Source organism: Neltuma alba, unplaced genomic scaffold (genome assembly GCF_004799145.2).
Source record: "Neltuma alba isolate B1F8T4 unplaced genomic scaffold, ASM479914v2 tig00010924_pilon, whole genome shotgun sequence".
Classification (NCBI taxonomy): domain Eukaryota; kingdom Viridiplantae; phylum Streptophyta; class Magnoliopsida; order Fabales; family Fabaceae; genus Neltuma; species Neltuma alba.
Genome location: NW_021635700.1, coordinates 14996 through 32512, shown reverse-complemented (window position 1 = coordinate 32512; position 17517 = coordinate 14996). Strand labels below are relative to the sequence as shown.

The following is a 17517-nucleotide window of genomic DNA, read 5'->3' as shown; positions in this document are numbered from 1 at the left end:
CCTATCAACAAGATTCTCATATTGATAGTGGGATTCAAACTCATGATCTTATGAGTAATGAGCTAACTCCATATTAACTAGACCGTAATGTCATTGCAAGATATAATTTCCAAGGAAGAATAATAAAAGGAGCCCATCTTCAATGACATCTTTGGCAACTTGCTAATCTAGGGATAGGGCTAAAAAAAATACGATTGCAGGCAAGGCTAATGGCCAACTTGTGGTCTGGTATGGGAATAGGCTCGGGCCAAGCAAGGTGGCCCATGGTTTGGTCTAACCCGACCTTAACCTAACATTAGACCAGATCAGGTTTGGTCTCTCGGGTTGGCGATTGGTCTACTAGACTGCATGACTTTTTTTTTTTTTTCCCAAGTTTGGATTTGCTGCACCTAATTCGTGAAGCAAAAACAAAGTAAATACAAGCCTATGTTCTGTTGTAACACCTAAACAACAAATCAAGAGAATGAAGAAACTATATCTCCTTCAACACATAAAGAATTGATTGAGGAGAATGAAGCATTAAACATATAAACAACAAATTAGGGATAAGGGAGAAAGAATAGGCATTTATTGATGGCGAGAATGAAGAAGAAGCACAGATCTAAATGCTAGGAGGCATTTGGACTTCAAGGCTTGTAAATAGTTTTGACATTCCCTCTTCAGATTTTGGAAGAATCTCAAAAACTAGGAACGCAAAGGAAGTAGCTATGAAGATTGTGAGAGTCTAAGAGAGGTCTTTGAAGTTGTAGAGTGAAGAAGCGATAGATGGATTAGAGAAGGAGAGGGCATATGATGGAAGAGGTGAGTGAGAAGGAGGAGGTGAGAAGGAAGTGCCGTTAGGGTTAGGAAACAAGGAAGGATAGGGTTTTGGTAAAAGGGTAATATAATTTTCTTTAAATAATAAATGTGCCTAAGAACTAATCTAACTCGATGACCAACCCGATTTGGTCAAACTTTTTTTTATTTGTTACTTTTTTTAGGGTTAAAGTGGATTAGGTTTTGTTAAGTTGGATTAGATAGGATTGGGTTTCGGGTTTTACAAACAGCCCTATCTTGGAACAAGAATCAAAATTAAAATGGAGAAAAGAAAGAAGAAAGGCAAACAAGGCAGGCTACAAAAAAAAAAGGAAAAGGAATCCTTAGAAGTGGAGGAGCGTGCTTGAGGTTAGACTTGATTGGATTTTGTCGAGCAACATATTGATCACATCGATTGTGGTTAAACTCACATTCATTGAACGTTAAGGCAATCACAATCACAACTAAAGATGCGTTTTTGAATGTTCGGCAATAGAATGTTTAAGATGTAATTAATGAGAGTTTAATGAGAAAATATTTAGATGATAAAATGATGGGTAATGTTCACATTTCACAATGAAGGTTGGGTAAGTAGAACAATGAAAAATAAAAGTAAATAAGGCAAAAAATTAGAGGATAAAAGAGATTTACTTCAAAACTTAGAGATAGGGCTGCACAATGGACAGACTGGACTAGACCAGAGCCCAACCCCAAGTCTAGTCTGATTTTTTGGTTGGATTGGGTTTGATAGTCTGTGGTCTGGTCTAGTCTAGTGACGACCCGAGGTCGGGTTGGACTGGACTTGGTCTGCCGGACTGGTGGACTGGTCCAGGCAGTCCAGTTGTCCAATTTTCTTTTTTTTTTTTAAATTTTTTTCTTTATGAGAAATAAGATTTCAACATGATAAGTACAATTAAGATAATAAAAAATACCTATAATCATATGAAACTCGTCCTAAAATATTAAGACTTTATCATAAATACATAAAAATATCTAAAAACATTAAAAACAATTAAAGGCACCATCTAAATTACAATTTATTGAAAAATAAAAAATTCACCTAGACTGGACTGGACCAGTCTAAGTGATATGATCACTTGGTCTGAAACCCAGTCCAGCCTGACCAACTAGTCTGGTCTAGTCTAGTCTAATTTCATTATATAGTTAATTTGGACTGGATTGGACCGGACAAGACTACTTCGGGTTGGACTAGACTGGACTGGACCACTGAGTTTTTACACACCCCTACTTAGAGAGCGGTGTATCTAGACCTTCTGCAAACTTCGCCTTATGTAGGTCATATATACTAGAGATGTTAGGTAGTGAATTAATCACATTAAAAATTAAACTCACATTCTTTGAACATTAAGGCAACCATAATCACAATGAGGTGGTAACCGATGACGGGCAATGTTCTAATTCCACAATAAGGCTATTAAAAGTAAGATTTCTTGATAAGCTCATTTATACAAAATTAATTTTGAATTTTTCACAAAAAAAAGGTCTAAAAAAAATATACTTAGTTAGCATATGACTTGTGTGGGGGATCATCGACTTTCAACTGGGTTTGCTTCAGGGAGCTTGTTGTTGTGTGTGTGAGCCTATTCCTTATCTTGGCCCATTTACTAGTCCAATATCACATGTTATTATATACGTGCACTTGAACTCTTTCTCCAAAGCAATGCTGGACTCTTCATTTGACGCACTTACACATAATATTCACAACAATCCCTCGTATGTCAAAAGAAATACCATCAATTAAGTTACACAATATTCACAATGATCTTGACCGATGAATAATTTTTCTTTTCCAGACGTGGTTCAAATTTCCTGGCTAGATGCCTTATTAGGTCCACCCTAGCAACATATATATACCTAATTGGATCCCATATCATCAATAACTAACAGATTTTTTAATGCCATTAGTCCTTATTCAACCGTTTTATGCTTTAAGGACTAATGGATCTGAGGAAAAAAAAACATATAAGACCCAATAAAAAAGACGTAAAAACCTAATGAAATCAGAAGTAGGAAAAACTATAAGGAGGGAGATATTGGTTTTCCCTTTAAACAACATGGCCCTTTAACTTAATAGTATTATTGGAATTTGGTTTTATCCTGAATAATTATTTGTACCCTATCCCCCCAAAAATCAGATCTTCTAATACTCCTTTGGTCCTTAATATAGGACCTAATTTTTGAGTTGATTTTGATCCTAAATATAAAACCCATTTCTCATATTTATTAATTTTCTCTAAATTACCCCTATAGATACTCCATTAACCATAATCAAATAGAAGAGGGAGAGGGGGTATTAAGAAAGATGATTATGATGTTTTAGGAAAAATGTGTCACTTTTCTTATAATTAACTAACATACCTAACTTTTTTAATATAATCAAATTAGTTAAATGAGTCATATATTAAGGATCGAGAGAGTACAAGATATCCCAATTTCGTCGTCTGATAGAAGAAAAGCGGACCACATAATAACAAAGAACAAGATTCCCATTATTACCAAGGTATGAGACTTTTTTGGTCAAATGGAAGATAAACTTCATTATAACAACAAATTGTCTCATGGAACGGCTTTGTAACAAAATTTAAGGAAACAAACTAATCCAAAAGCAAATTAGCTACCACTTGCTCATTTTTTCTGGACTTTGTTTTATTTGGGCTAGCTAGAGATTGATTGAAGTAGAAGAAAAAACTAGTGCTTGCTTTTTGTGACCCCTGATATCCTAAGATGAACTTGTTCCCCCCGGGGGGGTCCTAACCCAAGTAGGATGACATTTTCATTAAGATGAAGTACAAAGCTCAAAATAGATTGAAGTAGAAGGCTAATAAGCTTAAAACAGATCAAAAGCATAAACCTTAATCCTATTACAAGACTAACGAAATAGAAAGTTGCTATCGTTAGCATTGAGAGGACGTATAAAAGCAAAGTACATTCACAAAAAACAACCAAACATACAGTAACCGAGCAATACAGTACTTAATATAAGAGTTAGTTCGATATTTAATTTGTTCTAAATATAATGTCCCAATTTATTTTGTTTTTTATATTTATTTATTTATTTAAGTTTCATCAAATGATAATTTTAATTAACACACATTATTAGCAAGTATATTTTAAGAAAAATAACACCTATTTATTATAAATAACTAACTTAACTAATTTTTTAAATATATTTAAATTAATCAACTAATTTTTATATTAAGTATTATGAAAATTTGTCAAATCGGATCAATAGCCATGCCATCACCAGAACAATAGCAGCCATCCCTTTATTGTCCGAATAACGAAAAAAAAAAAAACCGAATTTCACAAATATTGTCACTTAACTTCTGGTAACGAAAAAATAACGCACTTTAAGTTGTACTCTCCACTTCCACGTCATTTTGTTTTTCCTATTAGAGCTCCTGCACGTATCAGGTGACGTGGCTAATTTTTATTAGAGGAAAAATTAATTCATAAGAAACTAAAATTAAATTTCATTCCAACGAAAATCAGAGACGTTTCTTCTTCTTCCTTCCCCAAATCTCAGATCTACGGAATTGCTCTTCCAACTTCAAAAGATTCACTCGTTCGACGCGCAAACACTGTTATACAAATTCAATCCCGAAAATTTAAAAAGCTTTTCGGAGTAAATTTTTTTCTTGGATCGTTTTCCGAGGCATTTCGTAGAAGATTTTATCATCTCCTGCAAATTCCAGAGGGGCTTGTGCCGACACTTCTATTTATATTTGGTAGTCGGATTGGATATTGAGAGCTTGAATCATGTGGGGCAATATTGCGAATTTGAAGGAGAACTTGAACAAGATCGCTCTTGATGTTCATCAAGATGACGATGACGACGGGGATGAGGTCGAGAGTTATGGCAGGCCCAATGGAGTCGATTCTCCCATCTCCGATCGGCGGAATTCTCACCGTTTTGCACATTCGAAATTGGGTCCAAGGTCACCGCTCTCAAACGGGATGGATGATCCTGCCGCGTTTAGTTCTGAGGTGCCACTTCTTTCTTGGTTTCTTTCTTGAGCTTGTATTCTATTGAATACTTTATAAAAGATTGGCTAATGTTTATACTTTTTGGATCTCTTTGGCGCTTGCCCGATTTAAGTTGGATGAATATGCTGGAGTCAGTCTATTGAACATTGGGGTTTTAGTCATTTTCCCCTTTGCTTGCTATAATCTGTTTATGGAAAGCATTGGATATGTTTTTGAATGCTGACTAGGTTTCGGAACCGGAACATCTTATCAAGAAAGAAATCAAGACGCTCATTGATGATTTCGTTGGGCCTCCGCTGCTTCGTCAGACTACAACATTCGACTGGGGATGAAATGGATGTAGGGTGTTCTCGAATGACGTGTTTTCGAATTGAAACCGGCGCACTTTAATTATTCATTTATGTTTGGAGTTTGTTGGTGGTCAATCTGGCTCACTGATTCATTCCCCATTGTTGCTTGAGAAGTAGGAGCCGTAGTGGCAAATAACAGATCATTATGTTTCATAGATGTCTTGTATGACTTCGTTCCTGTGTAGAGGGTCGGCGGGTGCATATGTAAATAAAATATGAAAAAACAAAAAAAGATCGATGAAGTTATGAACTTATTCTTATGAATTCAGTTGGTCATATTCATGCTAATGAGTAGGTGATTAATGTTTACTGATCATCAAGTCTCACTTAGGTTTTACTAAGTTTTAGGCCGACTTATTTTGATTTTGTCTATTATTATCCCAACTTATAAATTATAAATTATAAATTAGCTTTATTATTATATTTTATTTTGGTTTGGAGTGAATAAGGTTGAGAGTTTTGCTTCAAAATTGGTTCTCCTTTATATGCAGAATAGCTACCACTTTACTATTAGGATCGACTGTGAAAGTAAATTGTCCATGATAGCATGAACTGATTGATCAGTGTCACATTTTCTTCAGTAGATGTAACCATTTAGGCATAACATTCTGTTAAAATCCTATTACTTATTTGGAGAACTGGTGGAGAGTAATCTTGAAGAGAATGCATTTCGGAAAAATTAATTCAAAATGTGAGTTTTATATTGGGAGTCCATTCACTTCCAATCATAATTGTTTGCAATGAACTTATGTTGGGAAAGTGTTCAGGTAGTCACTTATGGCTGTGAAATTATTAAATATTAAATAAACCAATGCATTGTGTTTCCAAATATATATAATTTAATGATGGAAAATAGGTAAAATTACACATTGTTTAAAATGTTAGAGGTTTTGCATTTCTATTTAGTGTTAGCTATCATAATATTGTTTTTAGTTTATCTGAGTTAGTTTTACAGTAAAACCAACTATCAGTATAAACTAAAACACAGATCTCTCCCTTTAGATCTGAAGTTCTGCGTTATGTGATTATTATATTTTAAATCATTGCTGTTAAAAAGTCAAACTAAGTATAGTTGCTTTTATTCTAGGAGTTTATAAAGGAAGAAGTGAACTAAGTATATGGGGGATCAAAGAACACTCTGGATTCTGAATTCCCAAATTGCCTGTCAAGAAGAAATGGCTTTGCTTGTTTTTCCGCAAATTTGCTCATTTACCAACAAAAAGCAGTTTTGCATTTCTATCTTTTTGCGATTATTTGCTGTTATTCGACATGAAATAATGGCCACATGTTTGTTTGAAATTTTGGTGCCAATTTTTAGGTACTTTGTTGCTTTCAGGGTTTGTCTTTTCTATCTTTCGTTGACTCTTCTATGAAGTGATGCGGTGAGTTTCTTTCATTTTGATCTTCTTATTGCAGATTGAACAGTACAAATCAGAGATTAAGAGACTTCAGGCATCTGAGGCAGAAATTAAAGCACTGTCTGTTAATTATGCATCTTTGCTAAAAGAAAAAGAGGTAGAGCAATTACTTATTCCAGATCACTGTTACTGTTTTTGTGTGATTTGGCTTTTGATATCCTGACAAATGTAGCCTTGGGTCTGTTCAAATAAAGTGAACTCTGCTGGAATGCATCGTTGGAGGAATAAGTATTGCTATTATTTTCGGCTTTGGTGTTTTAAATGCGTCCATGGTCCTCCCTTGCCCAAATCATGAGTTTATTCGCTTGAAAACATTAGAGAATGATATGTCCCAAACATTTGGTTAACAATACAACAACTACAATAACAAGCCTTATCCTACCAAGTGAAGTTAATTTCATGGATCACACAATGCTATTAATATCCATGCATGGATAAACATTCGTTCAACAATATAATTATTGTTATTTCCTTATTGTCTTTTGCTGGTTTTTGATTATAATTAATATCTCTCACTATCCATTCATTTCAATTTAACAGGACCTAATTATTAGATTGAATAGAGAAAATGGCTCATTAAAGCAAAATTTGGAGACAACAAGTAAAGCTTTAAGTGTCTCCGGAAATGATAGTTCTGCAGCATCTTCAAAGGGCGCTGATCCAGTGAAGGTAGACTTCCATTCTGGTGCGAACATTGTTGTGGAGCGTTTAATATACTTTATACTATTTATACAACTTTTTTAAACCTGTAGTCTCGGTATTTTATGATGCATGCGTGAAATTTTAGATATTTGATGCACCCATTTTGAATGATATGATGCCTTATAACATTAAATTATCTCATATGGTTACAGTATTCAGGTTTTATTCTTTATGCGTTTCTTGAGTTTTGGAGATTAGCAGTCATGCCATGTCTTGTATTTTGAGATGGATTACTGCTTTATGGTAAACATTCTTCCTTTTTTAATATTTGGCAAAGGGTAGGAAGATTACATAGTCATGGTAAGAAGAAGCGTTATTGGGATTGGTATTGGTATTGGTGTGAGGTCAACACTATTTGTGGCCTTTGTCTACTTCAAATGCTACTGCAAGCTTTCTAAATAATTATTTGTTACAGTTTGAACTTCAAGGGAAATAACTTGTAGTCACAAGAGTTAAAAGAAATAGAGTGGTTTATGGTAGGATATGTGGTTGGACTTGGAAGTGTTTTGGTGTTCCAGAGGGTTTGTTGTTAATCTTGTGAAAGCATTTGGTTGTAAACTACTTAGTCTTTGCCAAATTATGTCAATCCTTGTTGATTACTTTGGAATACTTCTGCAGGGAAGTAGTGATCAAGTTTCCAATCGACAGCATAAGTTTGCATCTCATGGGAAAAATCGTCATGCTGGAAATTTAAAGCATAATGGCATTGTTTCAAGAAAGGATTCTATGAACAATGGAATCATTCCTGCTTTGGATTCTGATGCCATTCAAAATGAGATCGAACCTAATCATTCTGATTTTCGAAGAAAGGACAAGGTACTATGACCTTAGGTTTCTATTTATTCATAATTACACAACGTACATAAAAGATTAACTGAGGTGCTGTTAGTTATAAGCCTTGCCAAAGTTGACTTTTTTATAAAATAGCTTTTGTAGCTTACCTTTTCTCTCTCTCAAGTTCTTGACATGGACTTTTCCTTTTTTATTTTATTTTTAACCTAGGAGAATGGCTGTTCATCTTCATATGCAGATTCTCTTCTGTATGGTCATTTTCATTTATTTTGCTAGGTTTCTATATTTGTATTTTTATTTTTAGTAATGAGTGAACTTGACAACAGATGTATGAATGCCTTCTAGGAGGTTGCAGATTTGGTGGATGGAAGAAATAGCTCAACAGTAGCGGCGCAACATGCTTCTGAGGTTAGAAAATTGAAGACAGAACTGGAGCAAGAACGTGATAAATTGGCAAAAATTCAGCTACAATTCCAAGGTCTCTTTATTCTGCATTTGGAATATCTAGTCAAAATTTTGAATGTGTATTTAAAAGCATAATCGGTTTTTCTTCAATGACAGCGGAAGTGACATTAAACAAGTCCCTTCAGGAGGAGCTTAAAGTATTGAAGGTGGAAATGGACAAAGTGAGTTATGTCTCTGTCATATTTATATGTAGCATGAATGCGTGATCAATTAACTCTATCAAAGCTTCTTGTTCTTGAGATACTACACAGCTTATGCTTATCTTATTAAGATATCTTAATATTAACTTAAGGAGGGAAGTTGAGATAAAATTATAGATGCAAGTTATAAAATGATAGGTACAGCGTATTGTGCATTCTGTGATTTCACTTTCTGTTGTCATAGTTAAATTTTTCTCAGTGTCTTGGTGCTTTTAAACAGGTCTATCCTTACATATTATGACATAATGATAAAAAACAATAGATCAAAAGCAGTTTTATTTTGGAGAAGTTGTAGGTCCTTCTGGAATACCATTTCAAATTGTGGGTTTTTATTCATTTTATCAAGTATTATTATGCCTAGAGCGAGGTGTGAAGCCATAGCACCTGTCATATTATGAAAGGTGCTAGCTTTCGTCAGGCACCAAATGGCAGTTGCCCTTTGACGCCTTGGGCTCCTTTTGATAGGTATAAGGCGAGTGCCTTTGGGGCTTCTCTGATGTTGTCAGTTGATGGTTTGTTTTCTGAGGAATAACACTGCTGTACACTCCTGTTTTGCATTAAATGAGGACGATGCTGTTGATCCCTGTTAATACCTGTTTAGGTGTTTAGATAGAAAACTGTTTTATATCTAAAATATAAATCTAAGATAGGAAAGCTTTATAGTAGAATATAGGAAAATTTAAAATTTGAAATATTAGATAAGAGTTTTCTAGCATAAAAAGGAAGTTTTAAATTTAAAATATTGGATAAGATAGGATAGTTTGTATTTTAAATATCACATTAGATAATATTTTTTAAGATTTTTGCATTTTTGTAATGCAAGCAAACCAAGAGCCAGAGAAAAAGAGTTGGGACCACTAGAGTCAGCAATTATCAAGGCACAATTATCCATATCTTCTATTTATATGTCACACATTTTAAGAATATATATTATATTTGAAGGTTGTTTCAAACAAAAATTAAAAGTTTATCTACATTTTGTCGATTCATCGTTTTTTCCCTTATTGTTCTGCTTTGCTTTCTTGGACCAAGAACCTTTCTAGCAGTTTTCACTTCAGGCATTCTGCAGAACGTCTTTCCCCTTGGACTGCCTTGATTTTACTTGTAATAATAACTCATTCTAGACATGTAACCCTTTAGTTTCTTTCAAAATACCTTTACATGTTACTTGCCTTTCATCTAAGGGAATAAAGCTTATTGCTTCTGCAATTAACGTTGCCAATTTGAATTGAAATTATTGATAGCTTTCTCCACTGCCTCAAAATTCAAATTCTCCATCTAGCCTCTATCTGCAGATGTTGTTTTTGAATCTGAGGAAGGATAACTCGACCTATCCCCGGTTTATGTGAATGAGCTATATTGTAGAATCATTGATAGTTTTGCCATGCTTATATTTATGGTTTGATTTTCCTAGTTTTTGGTTGTCTAATACATGATAATTGTATTATTGCTTTAAGACATCAAAGGAGATGAACAAAATACATAATGAATTGAATGAGAAAGTATCAGAAATAAAACGTCTTCAAACGGAGTTGAGCAGACAAGAAGATGAAGATGCAGGTGCTGTGGATAGCTTGAAAAAATTAATCAAAAGCCTAGAGAAGGAAAACGCCACACTTAAGGTTGGGAGTTTTTTATGCTTTATTTCTATTACTGTAATTTTGCCATTGTATGTCATGCTTTTCGGACATGATCTATTATCCATTGTTACTAGGTGGACAAGAAGGAGCTTGAGGCTGAACTGGAAACAAGCAAGAAGTCTTCCACTGGTAAAATGTCAGCAGAAGCTTCTCAGAAGGATTCAAGGAATATGAGTGAGGTGGTCCTTTACTTCATAGCATTATTTACTTTACTGTTACTTGTTAAAATTGATGTTAACAACACATGCCTTTTGGCATATACTTTTTGGAACAGATGCCAGATTCTTCCAAAACTTTTCCGGAAAAGGAGGAAATGGAAAGATCCTTTCAAAAGCTAAGTAATGATTTGAAGGAAACCCAGCGTGAAAGGGACAAAGCATTACAGCAGTTGACCCGTCTTAAGCAGCATTTGTTGGAAAAGGTTTCCTTCTTTGTACTTTTTTTTGGTTCTGTTTTATTTTATTTTTGTATATTTTTCCCCTAAGGAAGAGTTAATTATGGCAGATTATAGACCAGCTGAGTAAAATTTATCTTGATACTGTCATTTTTACATATCTCTCAATATAGATGTAGTGTTTTTGTTCCAGTTGAACCTAAACCAGCTCGTATCTGCGTTAACAGACTAATAGACAGTTGTGTTTGTACAATTAGATAGAGCTAAAATCTTGTTGATTAGTGTTTGGAGAGTTGCTTTTTGTCAATTCCTGTTATCTCAATCTCACTGCGATCATGAATATGGCAATAAGAATGTTGAAATGTGCCTCTATTGATCTTAGTGATGACTCAACTGGGAATACTCAAATTCTAGATATTGGAGGGATGTATGGAATCGAAGACAATATGCCAGAAGGACCATCGAAGCTGGAATTTTAGATATAGCATGTGATTAGATTCCTATTAACCATGGAAAGATAAGTTAATCAGTTCTGTAATGCTAAATAGAGGGACGATTTAATATAATTGCAAGCCCTGTTGGTTTGATTCTGATATAATAGTTGGTTGAGTTTTTTTTTTTTTTTTGTTCAATAATGTTGTATTGACCTACTTCATTTCTTTGCTATGCTCTTGACCTCAAAATTTGCCATTTACAAGCTTCCTTTCTCAGACTACTATGTACCGCTTCTATAATATATTATCCCCTTACATATGATGATCTTAGAAGAGTTAAGTTTGCATAATTTCGTATTGGATTCAGTATATTAACCTGTTTGAAGATAGACATAAGGAGGATTTCCTTGTTGGTTGCTGCTCTCCAGGAATCTGAAGATTCACAAAAGATGGATGAGGATAGCAAAATCATTGAAGAACTACGTGAAAGCAATACCTCTCTAAGGGCTCAAATTTCTCATCTTGAAAAGAGTCTAAAACAGGCAATTGAAAGTCATGAGGAACTGAAGATGGCAAATAGCAGTGAAGTTTTTAAGTCCAGGGAAATCATTGATGATCTGAACAAGAAGCTTGCAAACTGTACAAGCATAATAGATGCCAAGAATATTGAGCTTTTAAATCTACAGACAGCTCTTGGGCAGTATTATGCTGAAATTGAAGCCAAGGTATTGAAACTTGACAGTTATTCTGTTAGTTGACATATTTTAGTTGTGTTATTGATGCTTTCGCCTCATTATTGTGCCAAAGCTTGTGTGCTTCTGTGCATAGTTGCATGGGGTATCTGACATCTACATTTTTGTTTGTTTAGGAACATTTGGAAGAAGAGTTGGCTCATGCGAGAGAAGAATCAGTTAGACTTTCTCAACAATTGAAAGTATGACTTTCTTATTATTTTGAAATGTGATCTATAATCAGCTTCACTTTATTTAATTTTGTTAGGTTAACACCACAGCCTTTACACTGAATTTATATTGGGAATCGTGGGGTAAGAGGGCTGTTTCGTTCACACATATGTGCTGAACTTGTGCGTTTTATTTTATTTTTATTTCTTATCTAGTTATTAATTTTGGAACTTTATCTTTATCATGTATTCTTGTGTTACTATTGTTACTTGGCTGTTAGGACTCCAAAACAGCCATTCTTGTGTTTCCTGATGCTTCCATGAATGGGTGGTTTGGGAAAAAAAAATGGTTGATTTTTGTAGATGGCAACATCACAGGCAGTGTAGAATGTGTTGCGTGAGGTAGGATTATGGCATTTGTATTTCTTTTGTGTGGGTGAGTAACCAAAAGAAATGCATCTGGTAGGTCGAGGATCAAGCTTCCCCCCATGGTAGCTTTGCATGGGCACAAATGCTGTGAATCGAAAAACTTTGAACTAATTCATTATTGCTTAGCTACCAGGATAGCTCGACAGGGTTGTGGTTATCATTCTCTCTTATCCTCTTGAAAATTCTTCTCAAGCATATTAGCGGATTGATATATTTGTTTTTACTACAACTGATAGGGAAATATTGATGAAGTTTCTAGTTCCATAATATATTTGCTCATGCTATTGACAGGATGCCGATCAGAGAGCAGAAGTGTTGAAGGGTGAAAGGGATGAAATTTTGGCCAAGCTTTCACAATCTGAGAAAGCTCAATCAGAATGGAGAAGTAGACTAAGCAAGCTTGAAGAAGACAATGCCAAACTGAGGCGAGCTCTTGAGCAGAGCATGACACGGCTAAACAGAATGTCAGTGGATTCAGATTTTCTTGTTGACAGGTTAGCCTGTTTGTGGGTTTGAATTACATGCATATCAGGTTGACTATGATTTGGTTTTCGTGCATATTTATAGTTGATTGTTTTACACAAAACAAATTTATGCAAGGGTATTTATCTTCAAATTTGTACATTGATCTTTTATTTCACGAGAAGGTTCTGATGAATGTTACTCCGTTTATATGTCATCTGTGACAAAAGCTGAATTTAACTCTTGCACTGTGTATGATAGCAGTGGGGTTACAGAATGCAAATAAGGAACCGGGTAAGAATAAGATGAAGGAATTTAGCCATCTAGGTTTTAGTCTATCTACAAACAGCCTAATTCCCCTTTCTAATACAACACCTTTTTAGAACACATGGATGGTTATCTCATGCTTTTTCTAGCTGGGACTCACCAAAATTTTTATGTGCCACTCCTCAACATACTCATCATGTTTTCTCATGTCGTCCTCTTTCTTCATTTGCATTTGAGCAATCTCTGAATTACTCATCGTTAGGACCCACTTAAGTCTCAAAACCCAAACATCTATAAACAGAAAGCAAACAAACCGGGGAACATTGTTACTGTTCCACTTTAACAAATATTACGCTATATCAGCTTACAAGAGCCAGCCCATAACCCAACACCCATATTACACCCAAATTACAGATAAACAAACAAAGATTGACGCAAAGGTCATGTATATATATCTCTGCTACATAATATTGAACCACACAAATACGGAAATGATGCTGACAAAGAGAAAACACAGATTACAGATTCAAAACACTGGCAAGCAGGAGAAACTGAAGGACCTGAGATTTACTAAATAAAAGCACACTTACAACGGACCAGAACTAGGACCTCATGAACCTGACAGTTCTGCCCAGTTTCAAGAGGGTTGGCTCAAAGTTCTTTGCCTTTCATGCTCTCAGATACTCTCTTTATGCACTCGCTTTCAGCTTTTTAACTCTTCCCTCCTGCCCTTCATCATTATTCCCTTCTTTTTCACTTTTCTTTCTTTTTTGTATATTAACTTCCATGTTTTCTTCTGGACCAATAGTCACCCAATTTTCCGCTATTTTGCCACCCCCACCCATGTCTCCTTACGTGTATTTTGGTGGCACTAGTGCGTTGGGATCTCAGTCTTGGTTTCAGCCTAAGTGCCATCTCTGTTCTCCGGTCTGTTCACCTTCTCCATGCCTGAATGATCTGATGGGCGCATAAACAGTGGGCCAACTTTGAATCATATGGCCCCCCCTAGATTTAATTATGCCATGCTACGTTTATTCTCTATTTTTCTCCCATGGAGCCACCTCGCCAGTGTTTTCTCTACTACATAAGTTGGCACTTGTGTTCTTACTGCACCTATCAAGTTCGTCACTGAAGTCCTCTAGATATGAATTTAGACTTCTAATTTGTAGTTGAGCTGCTGCTGCTTTTTTTTTTTTGGATGCAAGTAGTTGAGCTTCTTCTATTTGTGGGTGATTGTCATACTAATTTGAATTATATTGTTGCCAGGCGCATTGTCATAAAGTTACTTGTAACTTATTTCCAGAGGAATCACAGCAAAGAGGTATGTATCACAGTTTCTTTTTATGCATTGTGGAACTGGAAGGATGGGAAGGGAACCCACGTTTCTCATTACCCCTCCATTAATAGCATGTAGGTGATCTAGAAATACTACCTCCAGTCCTTAGTGTAAAAGATAGTTGACTAATTTGAGTAAATTAAGAAACTAGTTAAGTTAGTTATTTGTAATAAATAAGTGTTGTTTTTCCTAAGATATCTTTGTTCATCAAGTGTATTTACTAGACTACCATTATTATAAGGACTATCTTGAAAAAAAATAGGTAAATATGAGAGATAAAGTAGATTGGGGTCTTATATTTAGGACTAAAATAAAAATCAAATGAGTTTTTATATTAAGGATCGGAGGTATTAATAAATAATTGAATCAAGCTGTTAATAACCGTTAAGGGCAGGTAAGAAGCCATGGACTATGAATAAAGTCCCTAAGGCCATCGTATTTTACTGTTGTTAATGAGATAGAAAAGAGAGATAGGGATGGAGGAATAGACTTAACAGCTATTAACAGCTTTATCTATTTATTATCTCTATATCCGAGGGTGACCATTTAGTGACTTGTATTTTGTGCTCCGTATTTCTGAGTTACTTCGTATAAAAAATTTAAAAAATACATCCCTGCATTCTTAAAGTCAAGATTTCCACTCCTACATCAATCGTCCAGTTCCCCAATGCGTACAGTTCTTTGCAAACAGTTTTAGTTTCTCCGTCAAATTATACACTTGGCTGTGTTGTTATTTACTTATTTGACTATCATGTCATGTTATTAGTGGAGAATCACGTGTTTGTCATATTTTGATTGGAAAATCTGATGGTATATAAGGAACCTGATATAGGTTTCGTCCTTATAGTGACTAGCATTCTATCCAATTCTATTCTTATGTAGTTAGATGCAGGAGGCCCAATTCTAGGGAGAAAAGAAATAGGTAAATAGGCCTTGAGATTGGCGCATTAATTGTAGAGTTGGTTGATGTGTTGGGAACCTGACCTTTTGTTTTACTTAATGATGAAAATTATTATTTTCTGTTCCCTTCTGCTACTGTTGCTACTTCTGTTCTTATATCTACGGTCTCTATAAAGTCATGTTTACATTATTTTTTCACGATTGTGATGCGCTGGGGACAGGTTTTGGATCTCATGGTTCGGATGCTAGGATTCTCTGATGAGGACAAGCAAAGGATAGGTGTTGCTCAACAGGGTGCTGGTAAAGGTGTCGTCCGTGGAGTTCTTGGGTTACCTGGGCGCCTGGTTGGAGGTATCTTGTCTGGTAGTCCTACTGAAGGAGCTGCAAATGTGGGATCTGAAAACCAGGTGAGTTTCTTGTGGTCCGTTATGTTTTTTCCTTTCAGTACCATAATTGCTTAAATTCCGTGCACTTACACCCCGTTTGGTTAGCCAAGGGGAAAGGCATCTCCTTTCTCCAAAACAAAAATCAAGACATGTAACATTTAATTACATCATTTTTACCACTACTAAGGGTGCAGTTGACCCAAACATCGCATCATAACCCTTCATGCCAAGGGTGTGCTTTGGGCAATAAATTACCATAATGCATGATTGGTTATTATCTAATTGCATTTGCCACCTATCGTCTTTTCCATTAATTGTCATTTGCCCCACCTCTTCCCCTTATAGTGTACGAAACTTTAGAGGAAGAGATTCGGTCATGTGAATTCATGTGAGTTTGGTTAAGATACATGTTCTTTCTACTGGGGTTTAACAAGTGGGGAAGTGAAGAACCAAACTGTTGCCTGCCTGTGATTTGACTTTGCCCTTCTCACGAATGTCAGTCGTATGACTAAATCTAAATGTGACTTTAGTTTTTCATATATTTGTTTTGATGTCAAGTTTTTGTTCTGTATCTTCTGTTTAGCTCTAAGTACTTTTCCACTTCTTTCAGTCATTTGCAGATATGTGGGTTGATTTTCTGCTCAAGGAAACAGAAGAAAGAGAGAAGAGGGATTCAGGGGGAAATAGTAGTGCAGGCAAACCCACAGAAGGCTCACATGGAAGTCCAAATGCTACTGTACCACCATTTTCAAATCAGAGGTTGACCACTGGAACAGCATCTGCTTCATCAATTAATTCATCCCCGAACCATAATTACAGCCCTCCGCGACACGGATATTTCCCGCGCTCTGAACGTCTTAGCTCTGAGTTTTCAACAGTCCCTCTTACACCATCAGATAGCAGTTCTACAAGGTACTGAGTATTATACATTGGACTATGCAATTGGTAGAAAGTGTAGATCATTGTTTGTTAGTGGCAATGCAATCTGGTTCAATTTATTCTTTCACATTCAAAATGTCTCTCCTCTCTTTTCAATGAGTGAAAGGTATTCTCCATCATCTTGGGCTTTTGTGGATTATTTCATACAATAAAGAGTTCCGAAAATCTTATTGATGTACCAAGCATATGCAATGCTGTCTCACCATTTAAATGTATATATTACGGAGTTTGCCAGAATGATATAAAGTGATATGATAATCGTTTGTGTGATGGGTCATTATTGGCTTCAAAAATACTGTCATGTGGCTACATTTGCCCTGCAATATACTTTCTTTTTCCTTCCCTTTAAAAATGAAATGGATGGATAGCACGTCCAATACTCTCTTAGATATCATTGGCCCATCTTGGAAGTAATTGTTTACCCCCAACATTCACAGTCCAATCCCATGATAATGTGTACGGTTGCTTATTTTATTTTATTTTTTTTATATGTGAATATAACATTCTCCCACGTATTTTAAATTACATTGTTATTTTAGCGGCCAAAAAATAGAGTGCAATATTAAGTTGCCCGAAAATCGGAACTAGTATATACTTATTTTGATTAAAATATTATATATGTTATTTAATGCTAATAAAACAAGCAGTGTGGGTATATTCATATTCTCGAAAAATACTTTGGTTATACTCCTCCGGTCT

At 35.3% G+C, this 17517-nt stretch overlaps 1 protein-coding gene and 1 long non-coding RNA gene across 2 annotated transcripts; one reads left to right on the top strand and one right to left on the bottom strand.

Moving 5' to 3' along the window:
• Positions 1–1845: 1845 nt before the first annotated feature.
• On the bottom strand, positions 1846–8695 carry LOC114759985 (uncharacterized). The gene is made up of 3 exons (XR_003741997.1): positions 8625–8695; positions 5120–5125; positions 1846–1860 (listed from the first exon to the last, which is right to left on the bottom strand). It is a non-coding gene; the product is annotated as an uncharacterized LOC114759985 (long non-coding RNA).
• Positions 4306–17111, top strand: LOC114759983 (golgin candidate 3). The gene is made up of 15 exons (XM_028949230.1): positions 4306–4803; positions 6570–6668; positions 7112–7240; positions 7892–8089; positions 8411–8543; positions 8627–8691; positions 10188–10352; positions 10445–10549; positions 10645–10791; positions 11627–11923; positions 12067–12132; positions 12820–13022; positions 14524–14578; positions 15715–15900; positions 16490–17111. Exons 1-15 carry the CDS (start codon positions 4576–4578, stop codon positions 16796–16798), a joined length of 2385 nt encoding a protein of 794 aa, XP_028805063.1. The 5' UTR covers positions 4306–4575; the 3' UTR covers positions 16799–17111.
• The last annotated feature ends 406 nt before the right edge of the window (positions 17112–17517 follow it).